The 25,674-nt window shown below is 45.4% G+C and overlaps 1 protein-coding gene across 2 annotated transcripts in view; it reads left to right on the top strand.

Moving 5' to 3' along the window:
* The first annotated feature begins 2,613 nt into the window (after nucleotides 1–2,613).
* The window catches only part of podxl (podocalyxin-like), a 171,172-nt gene continuing 148,111 nt past the window's right edge, over nucleotides 2,614–25,674 (top strand). For both annotated transcript variants that reach the window (XM_070897187.1, XM_070897186.1), the window contains exon 1: nucleotides 2,614–2,885. In XM_070897187.1, coding sequence (XP_070753288.1) covers nucleotides 2,855–2,885 — 31 coding nt within the window. In that variant the 5' untranslated portion in view covers nucleotides 2,614–2,854. The remainder of the gene's footprint in view (nucleotides 2,886–25,674) is intronic.

The raw sequence follows: 25,674 nt of genomic DNA, 5'->3' as shown, positions 1-25,674 counted from the left end.
GTTTTAAAATGTGTGTTATTGCAATGGTGACAGGTTAATACTGTGTCCGCGCTGTGTAACATTGAACACTCGCTGGAGCCACGCAAATATCCCCCACCTTTTGTGTGATTGAATGTGAAGAGTATCTAGATTGATGTAAAGCTGTTACCTAAATTAAATTATCACCTTCATGAATGTAGAAGACAGAAAAAGGACAATTTCACTTTGAGTTCTCACTTATTAATAATTAACTTCTATATTTATATTATAAGCTGTCAGCTAGTGGCTCAGTGGGTAGCACCTTTGCCTCTGAGTCAGAAAGTTGTGGGTTCAAGTCCCACTCCAGGGACTTGAGCACAAAAATCTAGGTTGGCACTCCAGTGCAGTGCTGAGGGAGAGCTGCACTGTTGGGGGTGCCATCTTTTGGATGAGTCATTAAACCGAAGCCCCGTCTGTTCTCTCAGGTTGGCAGACAGGAAGCAAAGAGTAGGAATAAACGGGTCCTTTTCAGAATGGCAGGCAGTGACTAGAATACATGCTGGGACCCCAGCTATTTACAATATACATTAATGATTTAGAGGAAGAAATTGAATGTAATATCTCTAAGTTTGCAGATGACACTAAGCTGGGTGGTAGTGTGAGCTGTGAGGAGGATGCTAAGAGGCTGCAGGGTGACTTGGACAGGTTAGGTGAGTGGGCAAATGCATGACAGATGCAGTATAATGTAGATAAATGTGAGGTTATCCACTTTGTGGTAAAACAGGAAGGCAGAATATTATCTGAATGGTGACAGATTAGGAAAAGGAGAGGTGCAACGAGACCTGGGTGTCATGGTACATCAGTCATTGAAAGTTGGCAGGCAGGTACAGCAGGCGGTGAAGAAGGCAAATGGCATGTTGGCCTTCATAGCGAGAGGAATTGAGTATAGGAGCAGGGAGGTCTTACTGCAGTTGTACAGGGCCTTGGTGAGGCCATACCTTGAATATTGTGTACAATTTTGGTCTCCTAATCTGAGGAAGGACATTCTTGCTATTGAGGGAGCGCAGCGAAGGTTCACCAGACTGATTCCCGGGATGGCTGGACTGACATATGAAGAAAGACTGGATCGACTAGGCTTATATTCACTGGAATTTAGAAGAATGAGAGGGAATCTCATAGAAACATATAAAATTGGGATTGGACAGGTTAGAAGAATGTTCCCGATGTTGGGGAAGTCCAGAATCAGGGGTCACAGTCTAAGGATAAGGGTTAAGCCATTTAGGACCGAGATGAGGAGAAACTTCTTCACTCAGAGAATTGTGAACCTGTGGAATTCTCTACCACAGAAAGTTGTTGAGGCCAGTTCATTAGATATATTCAAAAGGGAGTTAGATATGGCCCTTATGGCTAAAGGGATCAGGGGTATGGAGAGAAAGTAGGAACGGGGTAGTGAAGTTGCATGGTCAGCCATGGTCATATTGAATGGTGGTGCAGGCTTGAAGGGTCAACTGGCCTACTCCTGCACTTATTTTCTATGTTTTTATGTTTCTCAGGTGGATGTAAAAGATCCAATGGTGCTATTTCGAAGAAGAACAGGGAGTTATCCCCCTGTGTCCTGGCCAATAGTTATCCCACAATCATCATAACAAAAACATTATCTGGTCATTATCACATTGCTGTTTGTGGGAGCTTGCTGAGTGCAAATTGGCTGCTGTGTTTCCCACATTACAACAGTGACTACACTTCAGGAAAGTACTTCATTGGCTGTAAAGTGCTTTGGGACGTCCAGTGGTTGTGAAAGGCACTATATAAATGCAAGTCTTTCTTTCTTCCATTCAGTCCACAAGTGTGACCCTGAGCTTCCAGTCGCCTTCACTTTAATTCTCCACTCCATTCCCACTCTGACCTCGGTCTCCTACACTGTTCCAACGAAGCTCAACATGAGCTCATCTTTACAGCCTTCTGGACTCAACATCGAGTTCAAACATTTCAGAGCGTAACTGCTGCCAATCTTTGGCTCCCTTCCCTCCCCCCACCCCCCCACCCTCAGAGCCTGTTTCTTTTCTTTTTTTCTCCTCGTCTCTAATGGCAGCTGGTCATTAGCCCACATTTACACCCCTATCTTGACTAATGTTTTTCTAACTCCTGGCATTACCAATTGAATTTGGCCCATCATCCCTTTTGTCTTTCTAATCTCTCCTATCTTCCAACTTATCACAGACCTTCCCTTTTGTTCTTTCTTCCCCTCCCCCTTTCAGTGCTGGTTAAGAATACGTTCTTTTTGAACACTCTCCAGTTCTGACGAAGGGTCATCGACCCGAAACGTTAATTCTGTTTCCTCTCGCACTCTCTCCACTCGCACTCTCTCCCTCCGCAATCTCTGCCTGACCTGCTGAGATTTCCAGAATTTTCCGTTTTTATTCTTTCTTTCAAAATCAATCGTTGAATTCAAAAGCAAATAACATATTTGATAATGACATCATTCCGCGTTATTATTTCAAAATATCTCGGTAGAAATGTGTCTGGTCTTTGAGTACAGTGCCAGTGATTGGCGGTGCCTGTCCCTTTAAGGGTAGTGACACGTCTGGGATTTCCTCTCGCTTGCTGGTCTGTTTCAGCGGGGCTGGCGCTTTTGTCATTTCAGTTGCTGGGGTCTGTGAGCATCAGTGGAGCAGACATTAAACGGTGGAACTTTTACACACACACACACACAACCCACAAGAGAGAGAGAGAAAACAAAAGCCGGATTGGTCAGCAAACAAACTCGCAACTCTCAAAAAGATAACTCCGAGTGAAGATTTAACTTGAATGGACAGTTCCAGATTATAGCGTATACCCTGAGATTTCAATTTGAGACAAAAAAAAACTCCCATCAGTGAGATCTGAAGAGAAGAAGATGAGGCTGTTGCTTTTTTTGAGTTTTCTTGGTAAGTCTGTCACTTTATTTCATTTAAAATTCTATGTGTTTGGAGCAGGAGGAAGTGTTTAGCAATGTTTGTTTGGAGTTTGAGAGCAGCAGCGTGTAACGGTGCTCTCAGCTCGCAGCCTAACGAAGTTGCGGTTACAAAGCTGCTCACTTGCCTTGCGAAGTATAAGGGGAATGGTAAGCCTACAGTTGAACCTCTTTTTGATTTCGCTAAAAAAAATAAAAATGCTGATCAGAGTTTCTTCAGAGCATTTACGAAGCTACATATGGAGCGCCAGGGGGCAAAAAGGTGTTAAAAGTGGTGTGCTCGATCCTGCTGTTGTGCATCATTATAATATATTAATATTCATGAAGAGCTTAGGTCATTGCAAGTGGCTCGTTGTAGAATAGTAGTTTGTTTCTTCTGACTGATGCTCGAGTTTAGCAGGGTGTGACTGTGAATATTTTATGCTGTCATCAAATGAATTTCTCTTTTTTTAAATGTAATCCTCTTTATCTTTGAGTTCTCTCTGCACAGGGCTCCCATTGCCCACGCTTATTCCAATCCCTCATCAGTGGTGCCAGCTCACCAGGGGGGAAATGCCAGGGACCGTGCCCACTGTCCAGGCAGCCAAGGTGCCCGGGAAGGTGTTGAACCTCCAGTCACTATCAACCACCACCTCCCGCACACAATCGATCGATCCCTCTCCCTGCTGGCACACTGCTTCGGAGGGGCCGTGCCTTTCACAATGCTCCTCATGCGCTGTCTCGAGAGCATTGTTTGGTAGCGCTCTTCACTTTTGTGAGGAAGCAGCTTCTACACCCACCATCACGGTTACAACTCCAATTGTACGTTGTAATGTATTTGCTTCATGGGTTCTTTGCTTAAGCATCCATAGCAACACATTGCTATTAGGAACTAGTTGGTTTATTAGCAACGGTTTAACAATCACACTACACATTACCAGTTCATCCACCAGGCTCACAACCACCTGCCTCATTGTGGATCCCCTGAACCCAACTGGCTGGGGTTTTATTGAATCTTGTGAACATAACATGACTGGCTAAGCCACTCACAACTCAACAGCTCTACAAACCGGTTAGCATCCTCACCGGTGCATACATTACAGACGTATTCGTGGAGGTTTTATCAGATGACCTTCCTCCTCCAACTGCCCCTCATGGTCAAACAGCCTTTTTTCAACCCCTATCTCCAATATTTTAAACTAAACAGACAGGGTCCCTTTTCTCTGGAAAAGAGAAGGCTGAGGGCTGACCTAATAGGGTTTTTTTTTTAATTCTGAAAGGATTTGTTTGGGTAGACATAGAGCAGTTATTTCCACTTGTGGGTGAGATCAGAACTCGGGGCCATAAATATAAGATAGTCACTAATAAATCCCATAAGGAATTCAGAGAAACTTTTTTACTCAGAGTGGTTGAGGTGAATAGCATATATGCCTTTAAGTGTCAGCTGTGGCTCAGTGGGTCGCACTGTCGCCTCTAAGTCAGAACGTTGTGAGTACATAAATCTAGGCTGACCCTCCAGTGCAGTGCTGAGTGAGTGCTGCACTGTTGGAGTTGCCATCTTTCAGATGAGACGTCAAACCGAGGCCCCGTCTGCTCTCTCAGGTGGACGTAAAAGATCCCATGGCAGTATCTTGAAGAAGAGCGGGGGAGTTATCCCCAGTGTCCTGGGACATTATTTATCCCTCAATCAACATAATAACAGATTATCTGCTCATTATCACATTGCTGTATGTGGGAGCTTACTGTGCACAAATTGGCTGCCGTGTTTCCCAAATTACAACAGTGACTACACCCCAAAAGTACTTCATTGGCTGTAAAGCACTTTGGGACATCCGGTGGTTGTGAAACATAGAAACATAGAAACATAGAAAATAGGTGCAGGAGTAGGCCATTCGGCCCTTCTAGCCTGCACCGCCATTCAACGGGTTCATGGCTGAACATGCAACTTCAGTACCCCATTCCTGCTTTCTCGCCATACCCCTTGATCCCCCTAGTAGTAAGGACTTCATCTAACTCCTTTTTGAATATATTTAGTGAATTGGCCTCAACAACTTTCTGTGGTAGAGAATTCCACAGGTTCACCACTCTCTGGGTGAAGAAGTTTCTCCTCATCTTGGTCCTAAATGGCATACCCCTTATCCTTAGACTGTGTCCCCTGGTTCTGGACTTCCCCAACATTGGGAACATTCTTCCTGCATCTAACCTGTCTAACCCCGTCAGAATTTTAAATGTTCCTATGAGGCCCCCTCTCATTCTTCTGAACTCCAGTGAATGAAAGCCCAGTTGATCCAGTCTTTCTTGATAGGCCAGTCCCGCCATCCCGGGAATCAGTCCGGTGAACCTTCGCTGTACTTCCTCAATAGCAAGAATGTCCTTCCTCAGGTTAGGAGACCAAAACTGTACACAATACTCCAGGTGTGGCCTCACCAAGGCCCTGTACAACTGTAGCAACACCTCCCTGCCCCTGTACTCAAATCCCCTCGCTATGAAGGCCAACATGCCATTTGCTTTCTTAACCGCCTGCTGTACCTGCATGCCAACCTTCAATGACTGATGTACCATGACACCCAGGCCTCGTTGCACCTCCCCTTTTCCTAATCTGTCACCATTCAGATAATAGTCTGTCTCTCTGTTTTTACCACCAAAGTGGATAACTTCACATTTATCCACATTATACTTCATCTACCATGCATTTGCCCACTCACCTAACTTATCCAAGTCGTCTGCAGCCTCATAGCATCCTTCTCGCAGCTCACACTGCCACCCAACTTAGTGTCATCCTCAAATTTGGAAATACTACATGTAATCCCCTCGTCTAAATCATTAATGTACAGTGTAAACAGCTGGGGCCCCAGCACAGAACCTTGCGGTACCCCACTAGTCACTGCCTGCCATTCTGAAAAGTCCCCATTTACTCCTACTCTTTGCTTCCTGTCTGACAACAAGTTCTCAATCCATGTCAGCACACTACCCCCAATCCCATGTGCTTTAACTTTGCACGTTAATCTCTTGTGTGGGACCTTGTCGAAAGCCTTCTGAAAGTCCAAATATACCACATCAACTGGTTCTCCCTTGTCCACTCTACTGGAAACATCCTCAAAAAATTCCAGAAGATTTGTCAAGCATGATTTCCCTTTCACAAATCCATGCTGACTTGGACCTATCATGTCACCTCTTTCCAAATGCGCTGCTATGACATCCTTAATAATTGATTCCATCATTTTACCCACTACCGATGTCAGGCTGACCGGTCTATAATTCCCTGTTTTCTCTCTCCCTCCTTTTTTAAAAAGTGGGGTTCCATTGGCTATCCTCCACTCCATAGGAACTGATCCAGAGTCAATATAGCAGAGAAAGGTGCTATATAAATGCAAGTCTTTCTTTTTAAGGGGAAAGCTAGATAAATGCCTGAGGGAGAAAGGAATAGAAGGTTGTGCTAATAAAGTGAGATTAAATAGGAGATGAGCAGGAGGCTCGTGTGGAGCATGGATCAGTTGGGCCAAATGGTCTGGTTCTGTGCTCTAAATCCTATGTAATCAAATTAAATGTTCAAAGACAATGAAAGAAAAGATATACTTTTTTTAAATACCCCAATGCTTTTTCACCTGCGTTTCTCATAGCAGTGTCCTGAAGATTATTTTTTTAATCCCTGGAGACTCCAGGACATTAACGTAACATGTGGGTGAGGCATCAGTTTAAACCATAGTTTCCCATAGAAATTACACAATTAAATGAGGAAGACTGCTCTGTAAATAAAAGCTCCGAGTTCGCTATGTGATGACAATATGTCAACTTACGCAGCCAAAGCTGAATATCAGGAGGTCACAATTTGTGCCCACACATCGTCATGTCCCACTCTCCGCTCCAACAACAACATCAACTTGCATTTATTTAGCGCCTTTAACATAGTAAAACGTCCCAAGGCGCTTCACAGGAGCATTATCAAACTAAATGTGACACCGAGCCGTGTAACTAGATATTAGGGCAGGTGACCAAAAGCTTGGATTAAGGAGGTATGTTTTAAGCAGTGTCTTAAAGGAGGAAAGAGAGATAAGGAGGCGGAGAGGTTTAGGCGGGGACTTTCAGAGCTTGGGCCTAGGCAACTGAAGGCACGACCAACGATGGTTGAGCGATTATAATCAGGAATGATCAAGAGGGCAGAATTGGAGGAGTGCAATTATCTCTGAGGGTTATAGGGCTGGAGGAGGTTACAGAGATAGGGAGAGGCCTTAGAGGGATTTGAAAACAAGGATTAGAATTTTAAGATCGAGTAAATGACCGTCTCAGAGCCAGACGCCAAGAGGGAGTAGAGAACGAAGGTAGGTGATGCACATTACTCAAAATGCTAAAACTCAAAATAACTTCCCAACAGATGCCTCATGGAAATATTCCTTCCGACAGCTAGGATCCTTTAGCTATGAGAAAAATAGATTCACAGGGAACTGGGGCTTTAATTCTCATTCAGATTGTTGCGTTGCGATGGTTACCATTATAATTTGAAGAAGTCGGCCTCGCTTTGAAAAAGTGTCTTGCAAAGCTACAAGTGTCATTTTTGAAAAATAAAACGGCTTACAGCAAATAGGGGATTTAAGCCCTGCCTACTGATTGTGGGATCAATCCAGTCAGGGCTAAAGCCAGCAAATTTAGAATTGTGCAAATTCCTTCCAAGTCGATTACCCCTGGATTGGATTGCCGCCCTAGGAAAGTTTATTTTTTTAAGTTAAAAGTGGTTACTTGAGGTTTATTTTACACACTTTTATTCTTTATTTCTATTTTATAACACCATAGAGCACAGAAGGCGACCAATCGACCCATTGTGCCTGTGCCGGCTCTTTGTAAGAGCGATCCAATTAGTCCCACAGTCCTGTTCTTGCCCCATCGCCCTGACAATCTTTCCTCTTCAAGTGTATATCTGATTTCCTTTTGAAAGCTACGATTGAATCGGCTTCCACCACCCTTTCAGAAAGTGCACTTCATATCATAACAACTCGATAAACTTTTAATCGATTAAAAAAAAAAGTGACATTTGGATTATAAACAGAGCAATGAGGTCATTACTTCCACAAAAAAAGTAACGTCTAAAATCACTCTCCCATGTTCAAACAGCCTCCCAGTTCACAGTGGTACTATGTCCTCCCCTGTCTAATTCCCAAGCCTGTTCACTCCTCGCACAACCCTCCCCCAGTTCCTGCTGGCAACCCTCTCTCCCTTTCAATTCAAGCTGACACTCTCCTCCCTCTCTAACCCATTAGAAACACATATCCTTCCACCTTCCATTCAGACAGCACTCTTTCCACCCTCCAACCTCTCTCAGTGTGAATGGGCACTCTTTCTCCCCTTCCGTTTGTTATGATTCACACTTTCCTTTTCCCCCATTGCCAAAGCACAAAGTCCAGCATCTCTCCTCCAAAAACGCTGCCCCACTTCATCGCCTCCCAACTACCACTCCCACCTCCCCCTCCCAAAATACCACTCCCACCCCCCCCCCACAATATCACCCCCATCTCCCCCCACCTCCCAAAGCACCATTCACAACCCCTCTTTCCCGCTTCATCCCCTCCCAAAGACCCACTCCCACCTCCTCCCTTCCCAAAATACCACTCCCAACTCCCCCCTCCAAAAATGCCACTCCCACCTTCCCCCCTCCCAAAGACCCACTTCCACTTCTCCCTCCCAAAATGCCACTCCCACCTCCCCCTCCCAAAGCACCACTCACAACCCCCCTTTCCCACCTGCCCCCTCCCAAAGACCCACTCCCACTTCCCCCTCCCAAAATACCACTCCCACCTCCCCCTCCTAAAATACCACTCCCACCTCCCACCCTTCCAAAATACCACTCCCGTCTCCCCCTTCCTTCCTGCCCCCTTCCAAAATACCACTCCCACCCACCTCCTCCCAAAGTACTACTCCCAGCCTATCCTCACCAAAGACCCACTTTTGCCTCCTCTCCATTTTGCCCAAAATGCCACTCCTAGACTCTTCCTTTTCCCTGCCTCCCTTTCCTCTCTCCTTCACTTTCCCTCTTCTCCCTCCTTCCACTTTTCATTCTGTTTCCCTTCACTTCCCCTCCTCTCTTCACCTTTCCTTCCCCTCCTCTCTTCACCTTTCCTTCCCCTTTACCTCTTCCCTTCACTTTTCCACCTTTCCCTCCCTCGTTCCCCTTTGCCTCCCTTCTGCCTCTCTTTCCTTCACCCCGCATTCCTCTCTCCTCATTCCCCCTTTCCCTCTCCCCTTTAATCGCTTCCCCTATCTCCCTTTCACTTTCCCACTTCTGTCTTTCCTTAATTTTCTCCTTCCATGTTGGATAATCTTAGTTTGACCTTTTGAAGAGATGTCTGTCCAAACCGCACAGCCCCTTTAAGACAACACGACATTTCCAATGCTGGGTAATAATAGCAACAACAACTTGCATTTATATAGCGCCTTTAATGTAGTAAAAACATCCCAAGGTGCTTCACAGGAGTATTATCAAACAAATAAGGAGATACTAGGGCAGATGACCAAAAGCTTGGTCAAAGAGGTATGTTTTAAGATGTGTTTTAAAGGAGGTAGAGAGGCAGAAAGGTTTAGGGAAAGAATTCCAGAGCTCAGGATCTCAGCAGCTGAAGGCACTGCCACCAATGGTGAAGCGATTAAAATCAGGGCTGCACAAGAGGCCAAAATTGGAGGACCACAGAAATTTCGGAGCAATGTAGGTGTGGAGGAGATTACAGAGATAGGAAGAGGATGAGGCCATGGAGGGATTTGAAAACAAGGATGAAAATTTTAGAATTGAGGCGTTGCTTAACCGGGAGCCAATGTAGGCCAGCGAGCACAGGGGGTGATGGGTGAGCGGACAGTAGAGTTTTGGATGACTTATTTGCAATGTGGGCAGCACTGAAAGGAAGCCTACATTTTATCAACTAAACGTAGAAATATACAGTAATCCTCTTGCATGCCTTTGAGTAAATTAAGTTCAAATGCAAAAACTCAGCCCTCTTCACCACACAGTGTAAATCGGTGAACAGTCCATTAGTTATGCAGCTGCACGTTGTGCATTCAGCTTGTTTTTAGGGAGTGCCTTGAATAACTAGTGCACTCTCTCATTTCTTCATCTTTTTAAAAAAAAGACATCTAGTCCGCGATCAAAATAACTGCTTTCATCTCAGGTGCTTGGAATTTCACAGGTGGTATCCAGGAAATATAAGCACGTCGTTCAGAGGCGGGTTTCCAACTCCACACTAACTTCTCAGCTCTGCTGTCTTCCATCGCTTGAGCTGTTCGAAGCAAAATTCAGCAGACCAGGTTGGGTGGTGGGGGCATGTGCAGGAGAGGATTCTTAGCGTTAGCGATATTTGTAACAAATACACTCCTTTTTGAAATCGCTTCCTCCCATACTTTAGTGAAGGCTTTAAGCAATTTAAAGTACAGTAGCAGGGTGACACCTTCACCCTAAAGGCGGAACGGCTTTGATATGAATGCGTGAACGGGGTTGTTGCTAACATCACAAGCTCCTGTCGTGTTGTCAATGCACTGGCAACAATTCCAAACCACTACCTGCGGACAGTGAAGTTGGGAAGCCTGGACCAAGTTATACCAATGGGGCTAAATCCCATCGGCTGTCCCCTAATATTAATAAGATTTTAATATTTAAGATTGGGTATAGCTGTCCTTCTCTACAGCCTTTGCACCACTTCCCTAATTCAGGCAATTTTTGCACTCAAATGACACTGCACAGCATACATTTAGTGAGAAGCTGAAACGGCTTCACCTCATCACAGCCGAGCCTATCGGTTTTCACCGCATCCTAAATTTATTTCGCTCTCAACCTCTGCAGCATGGGCGCGAATAGGGGATGAATAGCCATTCTGCCACGCTGGATTTTGGGGCTTCTAAATGGCTGTAAACACCTCTAGAGAATTTACTGTCCGTGGTTGGGAGTGTCTTCAGTGATCTACAGCTGGAATGTGTCATAAAGATACCACACTCCGGTCTGCCTAATATCAGCTCAGCTACAGCCTTTGAACAAAACTGCGGTCATCCCAAGGCACGATGAATAATGTGGAATGAGCAAGCAGCTCCAATTCGACTCACGGTCTTGTGGGTTTTTTCCCCATCTAATTTTTACATTTTATATTTTGTGAAACAAATGCTACTTTCTGTTTAAAATTAGATTGAGAAACTGTAATAACGAGAGGCCCGTCGCTTTTAAGTCCGATCTGAAGTAACCCACAATAGTTTAACTCTTTCATTGCCACAAGCTATGATTTTGGATTTTATCAAATTTTCAATGATTTTACATCAAGCGGAATCAGTGCGTTACGATAAGCAAATCCCCTACAATCTCACAGCTTCCTAATCAGTGAGTGGAGAATCTAACCCACTGTCTGTAGTATTTTATGTAGAGTGTAGTACCACATCAAGGGATTGGGATTCTTTTGACCAGCCACTTTACTACACACAGAAACCCATCCCCATGTTTAAGAGTCTATGAACCAAACCACTGAGATGCCATATAAGTAAATTAAAAACTTGTATTTATATCGCCTCTCTCACAACCTCAGGATGTCCCAAGGTGTTTAACAGTCAATTAAATACTTAAAAAAAATGTCAGCACTGTTGTGACATAACAGCCAATTTGAGCACAGCAAGATCCCACAAATAGCAATGATATGAATGATCAGATCATCTGCTTTTTATGATGTTGGTTGAGGGAGAAATGTTGGCCAGGACAGCTACTCTGCTCTCCTTCCAATAGTACCACAGGTATCTTTCATATCCACTAGTGAGGGTAGACAGGGCCTCGGTTTAACACCTTATCCAAAGAACAGCCTCTCCAACAGTGCAGCACTCCCTCAGTCCTGCACTGAGAGTGTCAGCCTAGATTATGTGCTCAAGTCTCTGGATTGGGGCTTGAACCCACCACCTTCTGATTCAGAATCCAGAGTGTTACCTCTGAGCCAAGTAGAGTTTGTTTGCTTGACATAAGGATGGGATGAGGTCATTTAAAATATAAAAATACGTAACAAGATTAACTGAAATAAGCATAAGAAAAAAATACCATGCAAAGGTAGAGATTATTAAGCTACAGGGACCATGAAAACGTCAAGAAATGTGAGCAGTCAGGGACGTATTACATAGCTGAGGTTAAATAGGTGATTGAGACATGATAACTTGATAACTGAGCAGGGTCGAGGATAAAGCAGATTGCCCGTGTGTAATGATAGCCCAGCATGAGTCAGTGCTTTCAGAAGATAATGGAAAGAAAGTGGGATAACAGGTCTTGGCATCTAAATCTTGCATTGAAGAAGCATTAGTAGTCGGACACATTCTATCCCAGGACATCCAGTAGTTACGCACATTCTATCCCAGGAAACACTTTGATCCTCGATATCCTCTCTTCAGATTTTGTAGCAAGGCCACAAGACATGTTTATAATTTTGCAACAAATAACAAGCCGAGGAAATCTTCGGTGCAGTACTGAGGGAGTGTTGGAGTTGACCCAGGACACCGGGAATAACTCCCCTGCTCTTCTTCAAAATAGTGCCATGGAATCTTTTACATCCACCTGAGAGAGCAAACAGGGCCTCGGTTTAACGTCTCATCCAACAGACGGCACCTCCGACAGTGCAACACTCCCTCAGTACTGCACTGAGATATCAGCTTAGATTGTGTGCTCAAGTCTCTGGAGTGGGACTTGAACCCACGACCTTCTGACTCAGAGGCGAGAGTGCTACCACAGAGTTGGTACACATTAGGTAATTGATCGAACATTTTTGGTCATTCAGCCTTCCCTACCACATGTCCTGCCTTCTTTATCCATCCACATATCTTTTTAATTAGATGCCACACAAATAGTTAATAGAGGACGCACAAGAGAACTCAGTCATTGAAAGAACAATAAACCACCGACCGAAAATAGGGATCGAACCCGTGAGCCTGAAGTGCGAGTTACAGGATTGAATAATCTTCCTGCAACTTAAAGGCTTTCATAACCCAAACTTGGCAACCTTCCTCAGTCTTTCATTTATCTCATCTTCTCTCCTATCCTTTTCAGCCTTGGTGAGGTCTTGCATCTTGGCCCTTCGCCAAGTTTTCTCAAGTTTAAAAATAAGGTAACTAGAACGGTACAAGGTACTCGGTGTAGGTGGTCTGACAGCACCTCTTAAAGCTTGGGCCTCTTTAGCCAATGGCTGGTGCTACGTCTATCTTTCGGGACGGTTTGATGTGGTCCGACCTTGTAACAGATGCCAGCTGTGTACGTACATCGCAGCTCTGGGTTATATTTCCACCTTTTGTTCAAAGAAGAAAAAAGATTGCAGCTTTATGACTTTATTTTGTAGATTTTAATGACCTCGCCTCCACATAAAAATGGTGGATGAGTGTGGTCCTGCTGAAATTTCATTGGCTGAGCCAACCTAAGCTTATCCAATCATGACTTTGGTTAATAAAAAGGACAAAAAGTTCAGCGGTGTGACTGTGGCACGTGCAATACTTGTGGGTGTGTCTAAAAATGAAGAAAATTCCGATTAACCCTCACAATTCCTGTAGTACGAATTCCTGTGGAAACATGGAAGTGATTAAGATCGCCAACCCTGCAGGATTGCACTGGAGTCTCCAGGGATTAAGCATTAATCTCCCAGGACACCACCGTAAGCAAACCCAAGAGAAAATGCCACGGGAATTTTTTTTAAATTGTGAGGTTCTTTTTTTCACTTTCTTTGAACACTTTCGTTCATTAGTTTGAAAAATATTTGAGGTGGTAAAATTAGGCTGTTTGACCGACAAGTCAGGAATCTTCCAATTATGTAATGAAGAGTCTGTTTGTATTCCAGTTGCCGTGGGAAGGTGGTGCACTGTGAGGTTGGACATGACAGATGACCAATGGCGGGGTGGTTGGAGGAGGGAGGTCATGTGATGAAACCTCTGGGAATATGTCCAACCAGAGTTGGTGACCCTAGAAATGATTAGTGTGTGATTGTGAGGATTGTAATGGGTGAATTGTAAAGGGAATGCACTGGAAGGAACCACATTCAGAATTTCAACAGCCACACTAAGGGTTCAATTTTCCCCAAAGCAGTTTTTTGGCGTATTGCAAGAGTTACGCCCATTTATTTTGGCCCCGACTACTCCAAAAAAAATAACTAGCAAGTTTCCCCGTTCTATTTTTTGAAATTGGCTCTGCACAGCCGGTTCTGTAGCTTCGAGGGGTGGAGCCTAATTTCTGCGCTGAAAAAACAATGCACATGCACGGGGGGAAAAAAGGACGTTTTTGATGTGACTGCTATGGGGGCGCATGCCCAGTATAGCTCCCGGTCTGCATTCGGCCATTTTTAAAGAGCCAGTTGTGTGTGAGAACTTTAATTCTCATTGGAAAAATTGGAGCTGCAATACAAGATACAACGCGGCTCAAGGGCCAAGAATTTCTTACAGGATGAAGTGGAGGCACTAGTTACTATAATTGAGACCAGATGGCACGAGTGGGACACCAGCAGAGGTCACATAAAAGTTTCGCCAAAAGAAATGAAGAAACGCTGGAACCAACTTGCAGAAGATTACTCTGCAATGGTGACCACCCCGAGGTCTGGAGGCCAGTGCAAAAAGAAGTGGCAGGACCTTGGTCAAGTAGTTAGCGTAAGTAATATTTTCAATTATTCACTGGAATTGCAATTCTGAATGTGACCATCTGTATATGTTCCACCCAGCAGAAAGACACCCTCTCTAAAAAGTTATATTTTCATCTTTGCAGAGGAAGGCGGCACACAACAAAAGGGAAAGAACTCGAACAGGAGGAGCCCCGGCAAATCTGCATCCATTACCACCCTTAGAAGAAAGGGTCACTGCTTTGATGGGTCCTGCCTGAGAAAAACAACCATTACTGCACAAGCTGGGCCCACACTCGAGGGAAAGGGTAAGTCCTGCAAATTCCACATTCTGGCTTTGCTAAATGTTAAGTACTGCGTGGGCTAGCCATGCTTCGGTTCATGGGGATGTCTCCATCAGCTACACTTCAGTTGATGCAATGTGCTATCGTTCATCGTGGTCCTTCAAATGAGCCTGCTGACTGCACTGTGTGAGCCTAGTCATGCCACCAACCCTGCCCCCTCCTCTGCTGGTAACCATTTGTCTGTTCTATTGTATTGTCTGTTATATTTTGCAGAACTTGAAGCCAACCCTGACAAGGCGCAGGCTGATGCAGAAGATTCAGAAGCAGACAAGCCTGAAGAGGACAACATCTTCCACTCCCACCTTCCAGACCAAGAGCATGGGGATGAGGGGGAGGGGAGGGGGAGGTGATGGATGAAGCCCCCACTGTTGTACTCAATCTGCAGGTGCCACCCATTGAGATGCCAGGCCCTTTGCTGAGTGGTATGAGTGTTGGGACATTCCATGGTTTCTCACAGTCCGAGGCTGGGGATTCCAGTGGGATGCAGCGAGGCAGACCCAGGGCCACACCGTCCGAGGCTGCCGGTCCCAGTGGGGTGCAGCAAGGCACGCCCAGCGCCCCACCATCCGAGGCTGCGGGTCCCAGTGGGATGCAGCGAGCCACACCCAGGGTGAGGAGGGGAAGGAGAGCTCGACAGCTGTCTCCTGAGGTGCAGGGTGTAACAGATGTGGTTCAGATGATAGCAGTGAGTGCGGAGAGCATTGACTTTACACAATCACTCCTGGTCACCATCAGTGGGGTGGGCGATGAGGTATCGGGACGGTCGGGAGAAGTAACAACACTCTCACGAGAAATTGGAACACTGTCAGTGCACATTAGGGAGGGAATGTCGCAGGTAGCTGACACACTGTTGGTGAACATGAGAGGGGAAATGTTGGAGGTAGCTGATACACTGTCAGGGCACATGAGGGAGGGAATGTCAGAAGTAGCTGCTGCAATAAGGGAACACGCGCAGACCCCACGTGCATTGGCAGAATCAACTGCCACTCCCACTCCAATCCCCAGACCAGCCTCTGAAGAGGCCCAAGCTGGGCCTTCCACGTTACAGCCTGCCCCCCGCCCCACCTCCCTCCCATCAAGAAGTGCGCATTACCCGAGATGTTCGAAAGAGTAATCTTGGTATCAACCCGAGAAACGCTGCGCCACCGCCTGCGGGCAGGGGTGGAGTCAACAAGGCCAAGCGCAGTGGGCGGTCTTAGAATAAGGTGGAGGAGAGATGGGTGCAGCCTTTCTTTGTTGTTGTTGTTGTTGTTGTTGTTACTGTTCTCAAATTAAAAGTTTTTTGTAAGTTATGTAAATTTACAAGTTTAAAAGTTTTTAAGTGATCTTAAAGTGTTTAAGTGATCTTAAAGTTTTTAAGTGACCTTAGAGTTCGTAAGTGATCTTAAAGTTTGTAAGTGATCTTAGAGTTTGATACAAGAATATTTTTATTAAAGTTAAGTTAAGTACAAACAAGTGTTTGTTAAACTTTTGAATAAAAAAATATATTTTAAATTATAACTGAATCATTTCCATTATTTGTTCCATTATTAACATAACTTTTTGAAGTAAAGGAGAATCATTTCCATTATTTGTTCCATTAACACAACACAACATTACGGAACAGGTCCAAACAGTAAACATGGTCCATTTGGAATAGTTGCCGCTCAGCCTTCAGGCAGCCAAGCATTCACAAATGAGCTGCTGGCACAAGGCTCGAGCAATTGTTAAAGGGGGCACGACGGCCCGCCCTCCTCCGCCGTCGTGCTCCGAGTTCAGGTATTTGCATGGCTTCCTCGTCCTCCTCCTCGTCACCTGCATCTTCCTCCTCATCATCAGCCACTCTCACCTCAGGTGGGTCTTCTACTACCAGCAGCTGCTGCCTCATGATGGCTAAGTTGTGCAGCATGCAGCACACAACAGTGAACTGACCGACAATCTCAGGGGAGTATTGCAAATAGCCTCAGAAATGGTCCAGGCATCAGAAATGCTGTTTCAAGATGCCAATGGTCCTCTCTATTATGCTGCGCATCGCAATGTGCGACATGTTGTATTCCCGGTCAGCTTCCGTCCGGGTTACGCGTAGGGGCGTCATGAGCCAGGTGGCGAGGCTGTACCCTTTGTCTCCCAGTAGCCAGCACTGCCCTTCTGGCTGCTGCTGAAACATGGCAGATATAGTGCTCTCGTGTAGGATAAACGCATCATGGGTGCTCCCAGGGTATCTCGCATCAACTGTCATGATGCGATGCATGTCGTCACACACGAGCTGCACATTAACGGAGTGGAAGCCTTTTCTGTTCCTGTACATCTCGGAATCCTCCAAAGGTGCTCGCAAGGCAATGTGGGTACAATCAATGCAGCCCTGTACCTTTGGGAAGCCAACAATACTGGAGAAGCCCACAGCCCTTTCGTGCATTGACTGGGCAGTCATGGGAAAGTTTATGTAGTCATTCCTCCGGGCATATATTGCAGCAGTCACCTGCCAAATGCAGATATATGTTGCATGTTGAGAAATGGCGCACACATCCCCAGTTGTGGCCTGGAATGATCCAGATGCATAGAATGAAAGTGCAGCTGTAACCTTCACTTCAACTAACAAAGCAGTCCCCCTGACGCTTCTAGGTTGCAGGTCTGCTTTTACTAACTCACAGATCTCGGTTACAACTTTTTTGCGGAAACACAGCCTTCTCACACAGTCTGCATCACTCAGGTGCAGGTATGAATGTTTGTCTTGATATACCCGACGTGGGTAAGGCCTCCTGCCCAGCATCCTATGTGCTCTGAGGTTTCTCATGCGATGATGTCGAATCAATCATCTCCTCTGCAGCACCATCATGCAGAAGACTTGCACGAGGTATGGGATTGTCAATATTGCCCCATAATTAAATTGCAGCTTTGCAAGAAGCTCAAAACAGCAGGACAAGGAGTTCAAGCTTCTTTGTTCTCTCTCTCCCCAAGGTCGACACCCTAGCATGGACCGCACCCGGCAGAATAACTCCCTCGCCCGGACACGGGCTCGGCAAACACCCAACCGCCCTCCCCCCCCCCCCACCCCCCCGCCTGGGTTTCTTTTGATGCTGCAGCATAGTGTGAGAGTTCTCATCCCTTCAGTTCGGCTTCCACACCATCCCACCCCCTCCCCCGGGCTTCTTTTCAAGCCGAGCCCTGAGCCTCTGTGTCCAGGTGAGGGACCGATTCTGCCGGCCGACGCTCCGACCCTCAAGCCCGGTTTGGAGACGTTCGGTGGTGGCTTGGCACTTTGAAAAAAATCCAAAATTAAAGAATTGCATTAGACTTCCATTTTCTGTGTTTTATGTTTGAAAAAAATGAAGCTTCATGATGCATATTTAATGTGTTCTTGACTCCCTCCAAAACAATGGCGTCTTTCTGTGCTGACTTTTTAATGTGCGTTGGTTTTTCTTCAGTGCCCAGAAGGTTTTTTGAGAGTGGTCATATACGCCGTCCTAGGAGAAATGTAAGTTGGCCAAACTTGCATAAATGACGCAAAGAAAAAACAAACCTAAAAAAATCGTAACGCTGGCGCACAATCTTTGGGGAAGCTTGGATAATTTAATTTAGGCGAAAAAAAGTGGCGCACGCCAAAAAAACGGCACAGATAATGGGAAAATTGAGCCCTTAGAATCTGGTGTCTGAAAAGAATGAAAGTTATAAAATGGGTTTGAAAGCCCTTTTTATTTACCTGATTTATTAATGCACAGTAATGTCACACCTTGGGCCCAAGTTTCCACAAGAAAAAAAACGGGTGCCCCTCCGAGCTGGGCGCCCGTTTTTCGCGCCTAAAACGGCGCCTAAAAAAATCCTCGGTATTCTGCACCTACTTACAGGTCCTCTGGCTCTTGGCGCAGCCAGCACGAGCTGTGGGGGGGCGGAGCCAGCTCCCGGCGCTGAAAACAGTGCCGGGACCTCTGCACATGCGCGCTACAGTCGGCACGCAAGTGCAGTAGCTCCAGGCGCCGAACTGTGTGGGAGGGGCCCGAAGCACGCAGCCCCTAGCCCTGGCCCAATGGCCTCACTGGGGCTCCTCTCCCTCCCTCCCCCCCTCTCCCTCCCTCCCTCCCCCTCTCTCCCTCCCTCCCTCCCCCTCTCTCCCTCCCTCCCTCCCCCTCTCCCCCTCCCTCCCTCCCCCTCTCTCCCTCCCTCCCTCCCCCTCTCTCCCTCCCTCCCCCCTCTCTCTCTCTCTCTCTCTCTCTCCCCCTCCCGCTCAGCGGCACGAACGGCTGCAGAATTCTCCCTGGCTGAAGCACTTTCACACAGGTAGGAAGATGGTTTATTTAATCTTTTCTTGGCTTATAAATGTTTATTCAGGTTGGATTTATTTGTATAATATTTGTAGAAGTATAAATAAGGATTTATTGTCGAATTTAATGAGTTCCCTTCCCCCCACCTCGTTCTGGACGCCTAATTTGTAACCTGCGCCTGATTTTTTAATGTGTGGAACAGGTTTTTTCAGTTCTACAAAAATCTTCACTGGCTCCATTCTACTTTAGTTTGGAGTACATTTTCACTGTGGAAACTTTCAAATCAGGCGTCAGTGGCCTTTTGAAGAAAAAATTCTGTTCTAAACTAGAACTGTTCTACCTGACGAGAACTGCAGAAAAAAAAATGTGGAGAATTGCGATTTCTAAAATAGTCCGTTCTCCACCAGTTGCTCCTAAAAATCAGGCGCGAATCATGTGGAAACTTGGGCCCTTTATGTCTGAACAAGTCTAAATACTTAAAGATTTTGCGAAAATAATGAACACTAATAATGCCAAAAACATAGCGAGAACTTACTCAAATTTCTCTCTTTAGGGTTCTGTAGGCTGTCAGTTTTCCATCAACAACTTGTATTTATATAGCGCCTTTAACTTAGTAAAATACCCCAAGAGGCTTCACAGGAGTGTTATCAAACAAAATTTGACACTGAGCCACATAATGAGATATTAGGGTAGATGCAAAAAACTTAGTCAAAGAGGTAGGTTTTAAGGAGCAGCTTAAAGGAGGAAAGAGAGGTGGAGAGGTTTAGGGAGGGAATTCCAGAGCTTAGGGCCTTGGCAACTGAAGGCTCGGCCACCAATGGTGGAGCGATTAAAATATGGGATGCTCAAGAGGCCAGAATTGGAGGAGCGCAGATATCTCGGAGGGTTGTGGGACTGGAGGAGATTAAAGAGATGGGGAGGGACGAGGCCATGGAGGGATTTGAACACTAGTATGAGTTTATAGCTGCAACACACACAGAGCAGATCGCTCCACAGCTGCAGGAGACATGAAACATGTATGAGTTTGACTCGGGTGGCTTGCGTCTGTGGAGCATGGAGCACCCAGGTACTGGCACAGTGCCAAGGCTGGGCGACACATCACATTTCAAATTAAAGCAAGTGGTTACAGTCAAGATTGGCTGTCAGCCCTTGAATAATTGCTTCTAATCCAAGTAAGTCTCCTTAAATAGTTTTGATGTTGTTAGTTGGTGTGTTTATTATTTTAATAATTCCAGTCATTTTTCTTTTGCTCTTGTACTGAAAAGTAAACATGGATCTGACAGCTTGCAAAACAGGACGACAATAATCTAATTAAAAGCGAAACAGAATAGAAGATTCCAGAATTGCTAGATTAATTTTTCTTCAGGGAGGTGGCTGGAACTAGGTGGTCACAAGTGGAAACAATAGCTTTCCGCTTCAAGGAAACAAACAGGTTTCCTTTCTTAGTTTATCTGGGCTATAATTCAAAAGGATTCCAAATTTAACTTGCGTTTTAAAAGCGCATTTAAAAATTATTAAATATAGTTGTTGTAAATCTTTTATTTTGATCCAAATGGACTTCCAGCCTTGTGATTAATGAGACAGAGCTTCTTCTGAAACAATATATTTCCACCTTCAAAAGTTCCGCTCCCTTCTCTCCTTTCTCCAATGCCAAGTCCCTACAATCGTCGCTTAAAATTCCTTTTTTTTTGTCATGATGTGGGTGAGGCTGGTATAAGCCCGCGTTTATTGCCCACCCCTAGTAGCCCCTGAGGGCATTAAGAGTTAACTGCGTTGGTGTGGGCCTGGAGTCACACATAGGCCAGACCAGGCAGCATCAGAGAAGTTCTCCCAGTTCTGACGAGAGGTCAACGACCCGACCCATGTGTTTCTCTCTCCACAGATGCTGCCTGACCTGCTGAGTGCTTCCAACATTTTCTGTTTTTAATCCCACTTTGGTGCGTTATTTACGTTGCTTAAACTCAAATTATTAGATGATTCAAGTTTGTTTCGGTGACTTTTAGTTGTCAGATTTTGCAAATGTTAGCTTGTGAAGGGGAGGAGAAGGTTTTCACAATGCTACAAGTGTTGCAGAACGGAGGGAGAATCTGTGGCAACGTAGCGAGAGCTAGGTGTTTTCTACAATGCACAGGATTCCATGTTTCCTCTCCTTTCTCCCAGATCCAAGTGCTCCTGGATGGGAAACTGGACGAGATCGAGGTTAATTGGCCAAACTGGTTAATTCTCGTACTTTGCTTTTTAAAATTCAGTCATGGGATTAAATTCAGGCCGGCGTTCATTGCCCATCCCTAATTTCCCTCAAGAAGGTGGTGGTGAGCCGCCGCCTTGAATACATTTAAGAGCCAACCACATTGCTGTGGGTCTGGAGTCACATATAGGCCAGTCCGGGTAAGGACAGCAGATTTTCTTCCCTTAAGAGCATTAGTGAGCCAGATGGGGTTGTTCATGACAATCCAATAGTTTCATGGACACCATTACTTATACTAGCTTTTTATTGTAGATTTTTTTTTTTAATTAACGGACTTTAAATTCCCCAGCTACCATGGTGGGATTTGAACTCTAGATTATTCCTTGAATTACTAGTCCAGTGACATTACCACTATGCTACCATACCCCCAAATATGTGTGTGTAAGAGAAAGACCCTCTGATGCTTGACTTCACAGTTCAAAGAGTCAAAAGTATATAAAAAAGAGAGAAAGCCAGTCATTTAATTCTGCTTTTTCCAACCTTGGTAGCGCTGGCTTCCTCCCCGAGGGTCGGAGCCAGGGATTTAAAAGTAGCCACCAATCCGCACAAACGTCCCGCAGCAATTAACCTCTAACTGACCTTCGGATGTGCCCATTTAAATCAGTTCCTCTCAGCCCGTAGCGAGACTGGTCATGTTGAACACAAGCTCCATGTAATCTAAACAGGCTGCAGACTCCTGTGATTACCTGTGAGCCGTTAAGTGAAAGATTAGGTCGTGCGTATATGTAAGCATTCACATCGGCTCCTTCCTGCAGGGTAAGTGCTCAGAAAGCTCCACGTGCCAAGTCTGAGCTGTTGAGACGGGGGAGGGTACACCACTGGGCACAGCTGAGAGTGGGTCTGCGGCAGCTGGTGCAGGGGTTATCAACCCGACAAGTTGTATTTGGTTGTCGATTGCGCCAATGCTCAGCCCATCACCTGCCAAGTGCCTCGGTCAGGCCTGATGGCAGCTGATGAGAGCAGCGGGCAGCCACTGAGTGGCGTAGGGTATGACCTGCGTACACTCACCAGTCTGGCTCCACCAACACTACCCACCAATTTTGAAACCAAGTGATTTGGCTCAAGGAAATTCCTTCTTGCAGTACATTCCCGCTCCCATTGCGGCATGTAGAATTCCATTTGCTTAACCCGACTCATCATCATAGGCAATCCCTCGGAATCGAGGAAGACTTGCTTCCACTCTTAAAATGAGTCCTTAGGTGGCTACATTCACATCTAATACCTTACTTTCCTCTGAGTTGGAAGGTTGCGGATTCAAGTGCCACTCCAGGGATGTGAGCACATAAATCTAGGCTGACACTCCAGTGCTGTGCCGAGGTTGTGTGCACTGTTGGAAGTGCCGTCTTTCAGATGAGAGGTTAAACCGAGGCCCCGTCTGCTCTCTCAGGTGGACGTAAAAGATCCCATGGCACTATTTTGAAGAAGAGCAGGGGAGTTATCCCCAGTGTCCTGGCCAATATTTATCCCTCGATCAACATAACAAAAAAACAGATTATCTGGTCATGATCACATTGCTGTTTGTGGGAGCTTACTGTGCGCAAATTGGCTGCCGCATTTCCTACATTACAACAGTGACTACACTTCAAAAAGTACTTAATTGGCTGTAAAGCGCTTTGAGACATCCAGTGGTCATGAAAGACGCTATATAAATCCGAGTCTTTCTTTTTTTCCACATTCTCGCTGACAGATCTCTGTGGGTTTTTTGTTGCATGTACTACTTTCTATGTTGTCCAAATATGTCCTGAACTGCTACCTTACAGCACAGACGGGAAGAGCTTGTATTTATATAGTGACTTTCATATCTTGAGGATGTCCCAAAATGGCTCATGGCCAGCGAATTACTATTGAAGTATAGTCACTCTTGTTTGGTAAGCAGCCAATTTGGGCACATCAAGCTCCCACAAACAACAATGAAATAGCTGACCATTTTGGTTGAAGGATACATGTTAGCCAGGACCCTGGCAGAACTTCCCCGCTCTTCGAATAAAGCCATGGGTTCATTTCACATCCATCTGAACAGGCAGACGGTCCTCAGTTAAATGTGTCATCTGTAATATTCACGATGGTAAGTACTGCAGGGAATCGACTATGGCCAAGGTGATCTCCTGGACTAGTTTCGATCACCTGGATGGGTCAGAGAGGAATTTTCCCAGATTTCCCCCCCCCCCCCCCCCCCCCCCCACCAAGTGGCCTGGGTTTTTATCTGGTTTTAGCCTCTCCCAGGCGATCGCGTGGCTCCGGTTGGGGTGGAGTGTAGAATGTTTCGATGCAAGGGGTGTCGCAGTTGTGTGGGGCGGACTGGTTGGGCCGGGTGCTCTTTACCTTTCTGTCATTGTTCATTGTTCATAGGTTTATATGCAACCTTCAGGGCTGCTGACCGAGGGCCGTGCAGCTCTTTGTCGGCCGGCGCGGACACAATGGGGCGAAATGGCCTGTAAATTTCTATATGTTTCTATGTTTAGATTTGCGCTCTTTCGTAAATCACACGACTTCTTCTGAATCTCACTCAGGATCACCGGGTTCATCCCACACTTGTTGCCTCCTTTGCCGATTGGGAGCCTGTCCTTATCAATCAATAAGCTGCTGTTGTTTCCCCATTACAGTGATTACAAGTCGGGTTTCATTGATAAACCTGTTCTTTTGAACTTGTTGTTCAACCATTTTCTTCAAAAAACTGCACACTCTGCGGTTGAATTAACAACACTTTTGCTATTTAAGTGGCTAATTAACTGCTTGATTATTATAAGGATTGTTACTATAAGCGAGCCATGATTGGCTCTGCGTTTTCCATTAGTGTTACCAAAATTGCATTCTCAGGAAACGCACGATTGCTGTAACTTGGTTGTTAAGCCATACATTGTAGCGAAGAATGGACATCCTTCCATTTTCCCGATAAGAAGAGGCGGTAATCTGTGGTTGGGAATCCAGCGAGGTAGCTCGGTAACTCCACAGCCAATCACAAACTCGGTTGCAAAGTTCCCCAGATGTAGAAAGGTCGGTTATTCTTTCTGAATATTCAAACTGACCTTCCACACAGACGTACTGATAAACCACCGAGACAAGAACACAAGAATGGTTGAGAAAAGGCGAATGGGCTATTGGGTGCCCTTACTTTCTGAACCGTTGCGTCTAATCTGTTGCACTCTCCCGGTTAGTTGCTTGAGGGAGGCAAAAGAAATAGTCTCCAAAAACTCTGTCAAATTCTTCACTTCTCACAAGGAATATCAAGGGAATGCTCCAGGATAGCAATCCAACATTGAGCAATGTCAAGTATATTTGTGTGTGCTCGAGCCAAAAAATATTCCCTTAACAGGGACCTACATTTAAAAAAAACAATGGGGTACATTTACGTCTCACCACCTTGGCATTAATATGGTCATCAGCCCTTTATCGAATCCATCTGCTTTACCATTCCATTCATTTCAATGGAGCGAATCTCAGGCAGGTTCTATAAAGATCAGACGATTCACCCTGGCAGATCACTGCCCAGATAATGAACACAAACATCTACCCCAATTAGTTTACACTCTTACTCAAGATTTCTTACATTAAGAAAAACAGAAAGACTTGCATTTCTATAGCGCCTTTCACAACCTCAGGACGTTCTGAAGCACTTTACAGCCAATGAAGTACTTTTGGAGTGTAGTCACTGTTGAAATGTCGTGCACTTTCAATAAAGAAAGAAAGACATATTTATATAGCGCTTTCCACAACCTCTGGCCATCTCAAAGCGCTTTACAGTCAATTAAGTATTTTTGGAATGTAGTCACTGTTGTGTTGTAGGAAACATGGCAGCTAATTTGCGCACAGCAAGACCCACAAACAACAATGTGATAATGACCAGATAATCTGTTTTTATTATGTTGATTGAGGGATAAATATTGGCCAGGACACCGGGGATAACTCCCCTGCTCTTCTTCGAAATAGTGCCATGGGATCTTTTACGTCCACCTGAGAAAACAGATAGGGCCTCAGTTTAACGTCTCATCTGAAAGACGGCACCTCTGACAGTGCAGCACTCCCTCAGCACTGCACTGGAGTATCGGCCTAGATTTATGTGCTCTAGTCCCTGGAGTGGGACTTGATATTGTCATCAGATTATAGGATAGGTACAGATGAAGATCATTCAACCCTCCTAGAATATCTCTCGGGGAAGAACCAAAGCATTACGTCACAGCATCCAATTATTTTTTGAATGATCTTGGGGTTCTGCCTACATTATCAGGTAAGGCCATTGAATGGTGACTGGTATAAAAGAGTTCAAGAGACAATTTGTTATGGTTCTGGAGAGTGAGGACATTGAAAAAGATGCTGAAAATATGGATTGATGAAGCTGAGATTAATTAAACAGTGATCGTTCCTTGTTGGGCCT

This window comes from Pristiophorus japonicus, chromosome 13 (genome assembly GCF_044704955.1).
Source record: "Pristiophorus japonicus isolate sPriJap1 chromosome 13, sPriJap1.hap1, whole genome shotgun sequence".
In the NCBI taxonomy this organism is placed as follows: Eukaryota; Metazoa; Chordata; class Chondrichthyes; family Pristiophoridae; genus Pristiophorus; species Pristiophorus japonicus.
The sequence above is the reverse complement of the archived record's forward strand: the minus strand, read 5'-3'. Positions and strand labels throughout refer to the sequence as shown.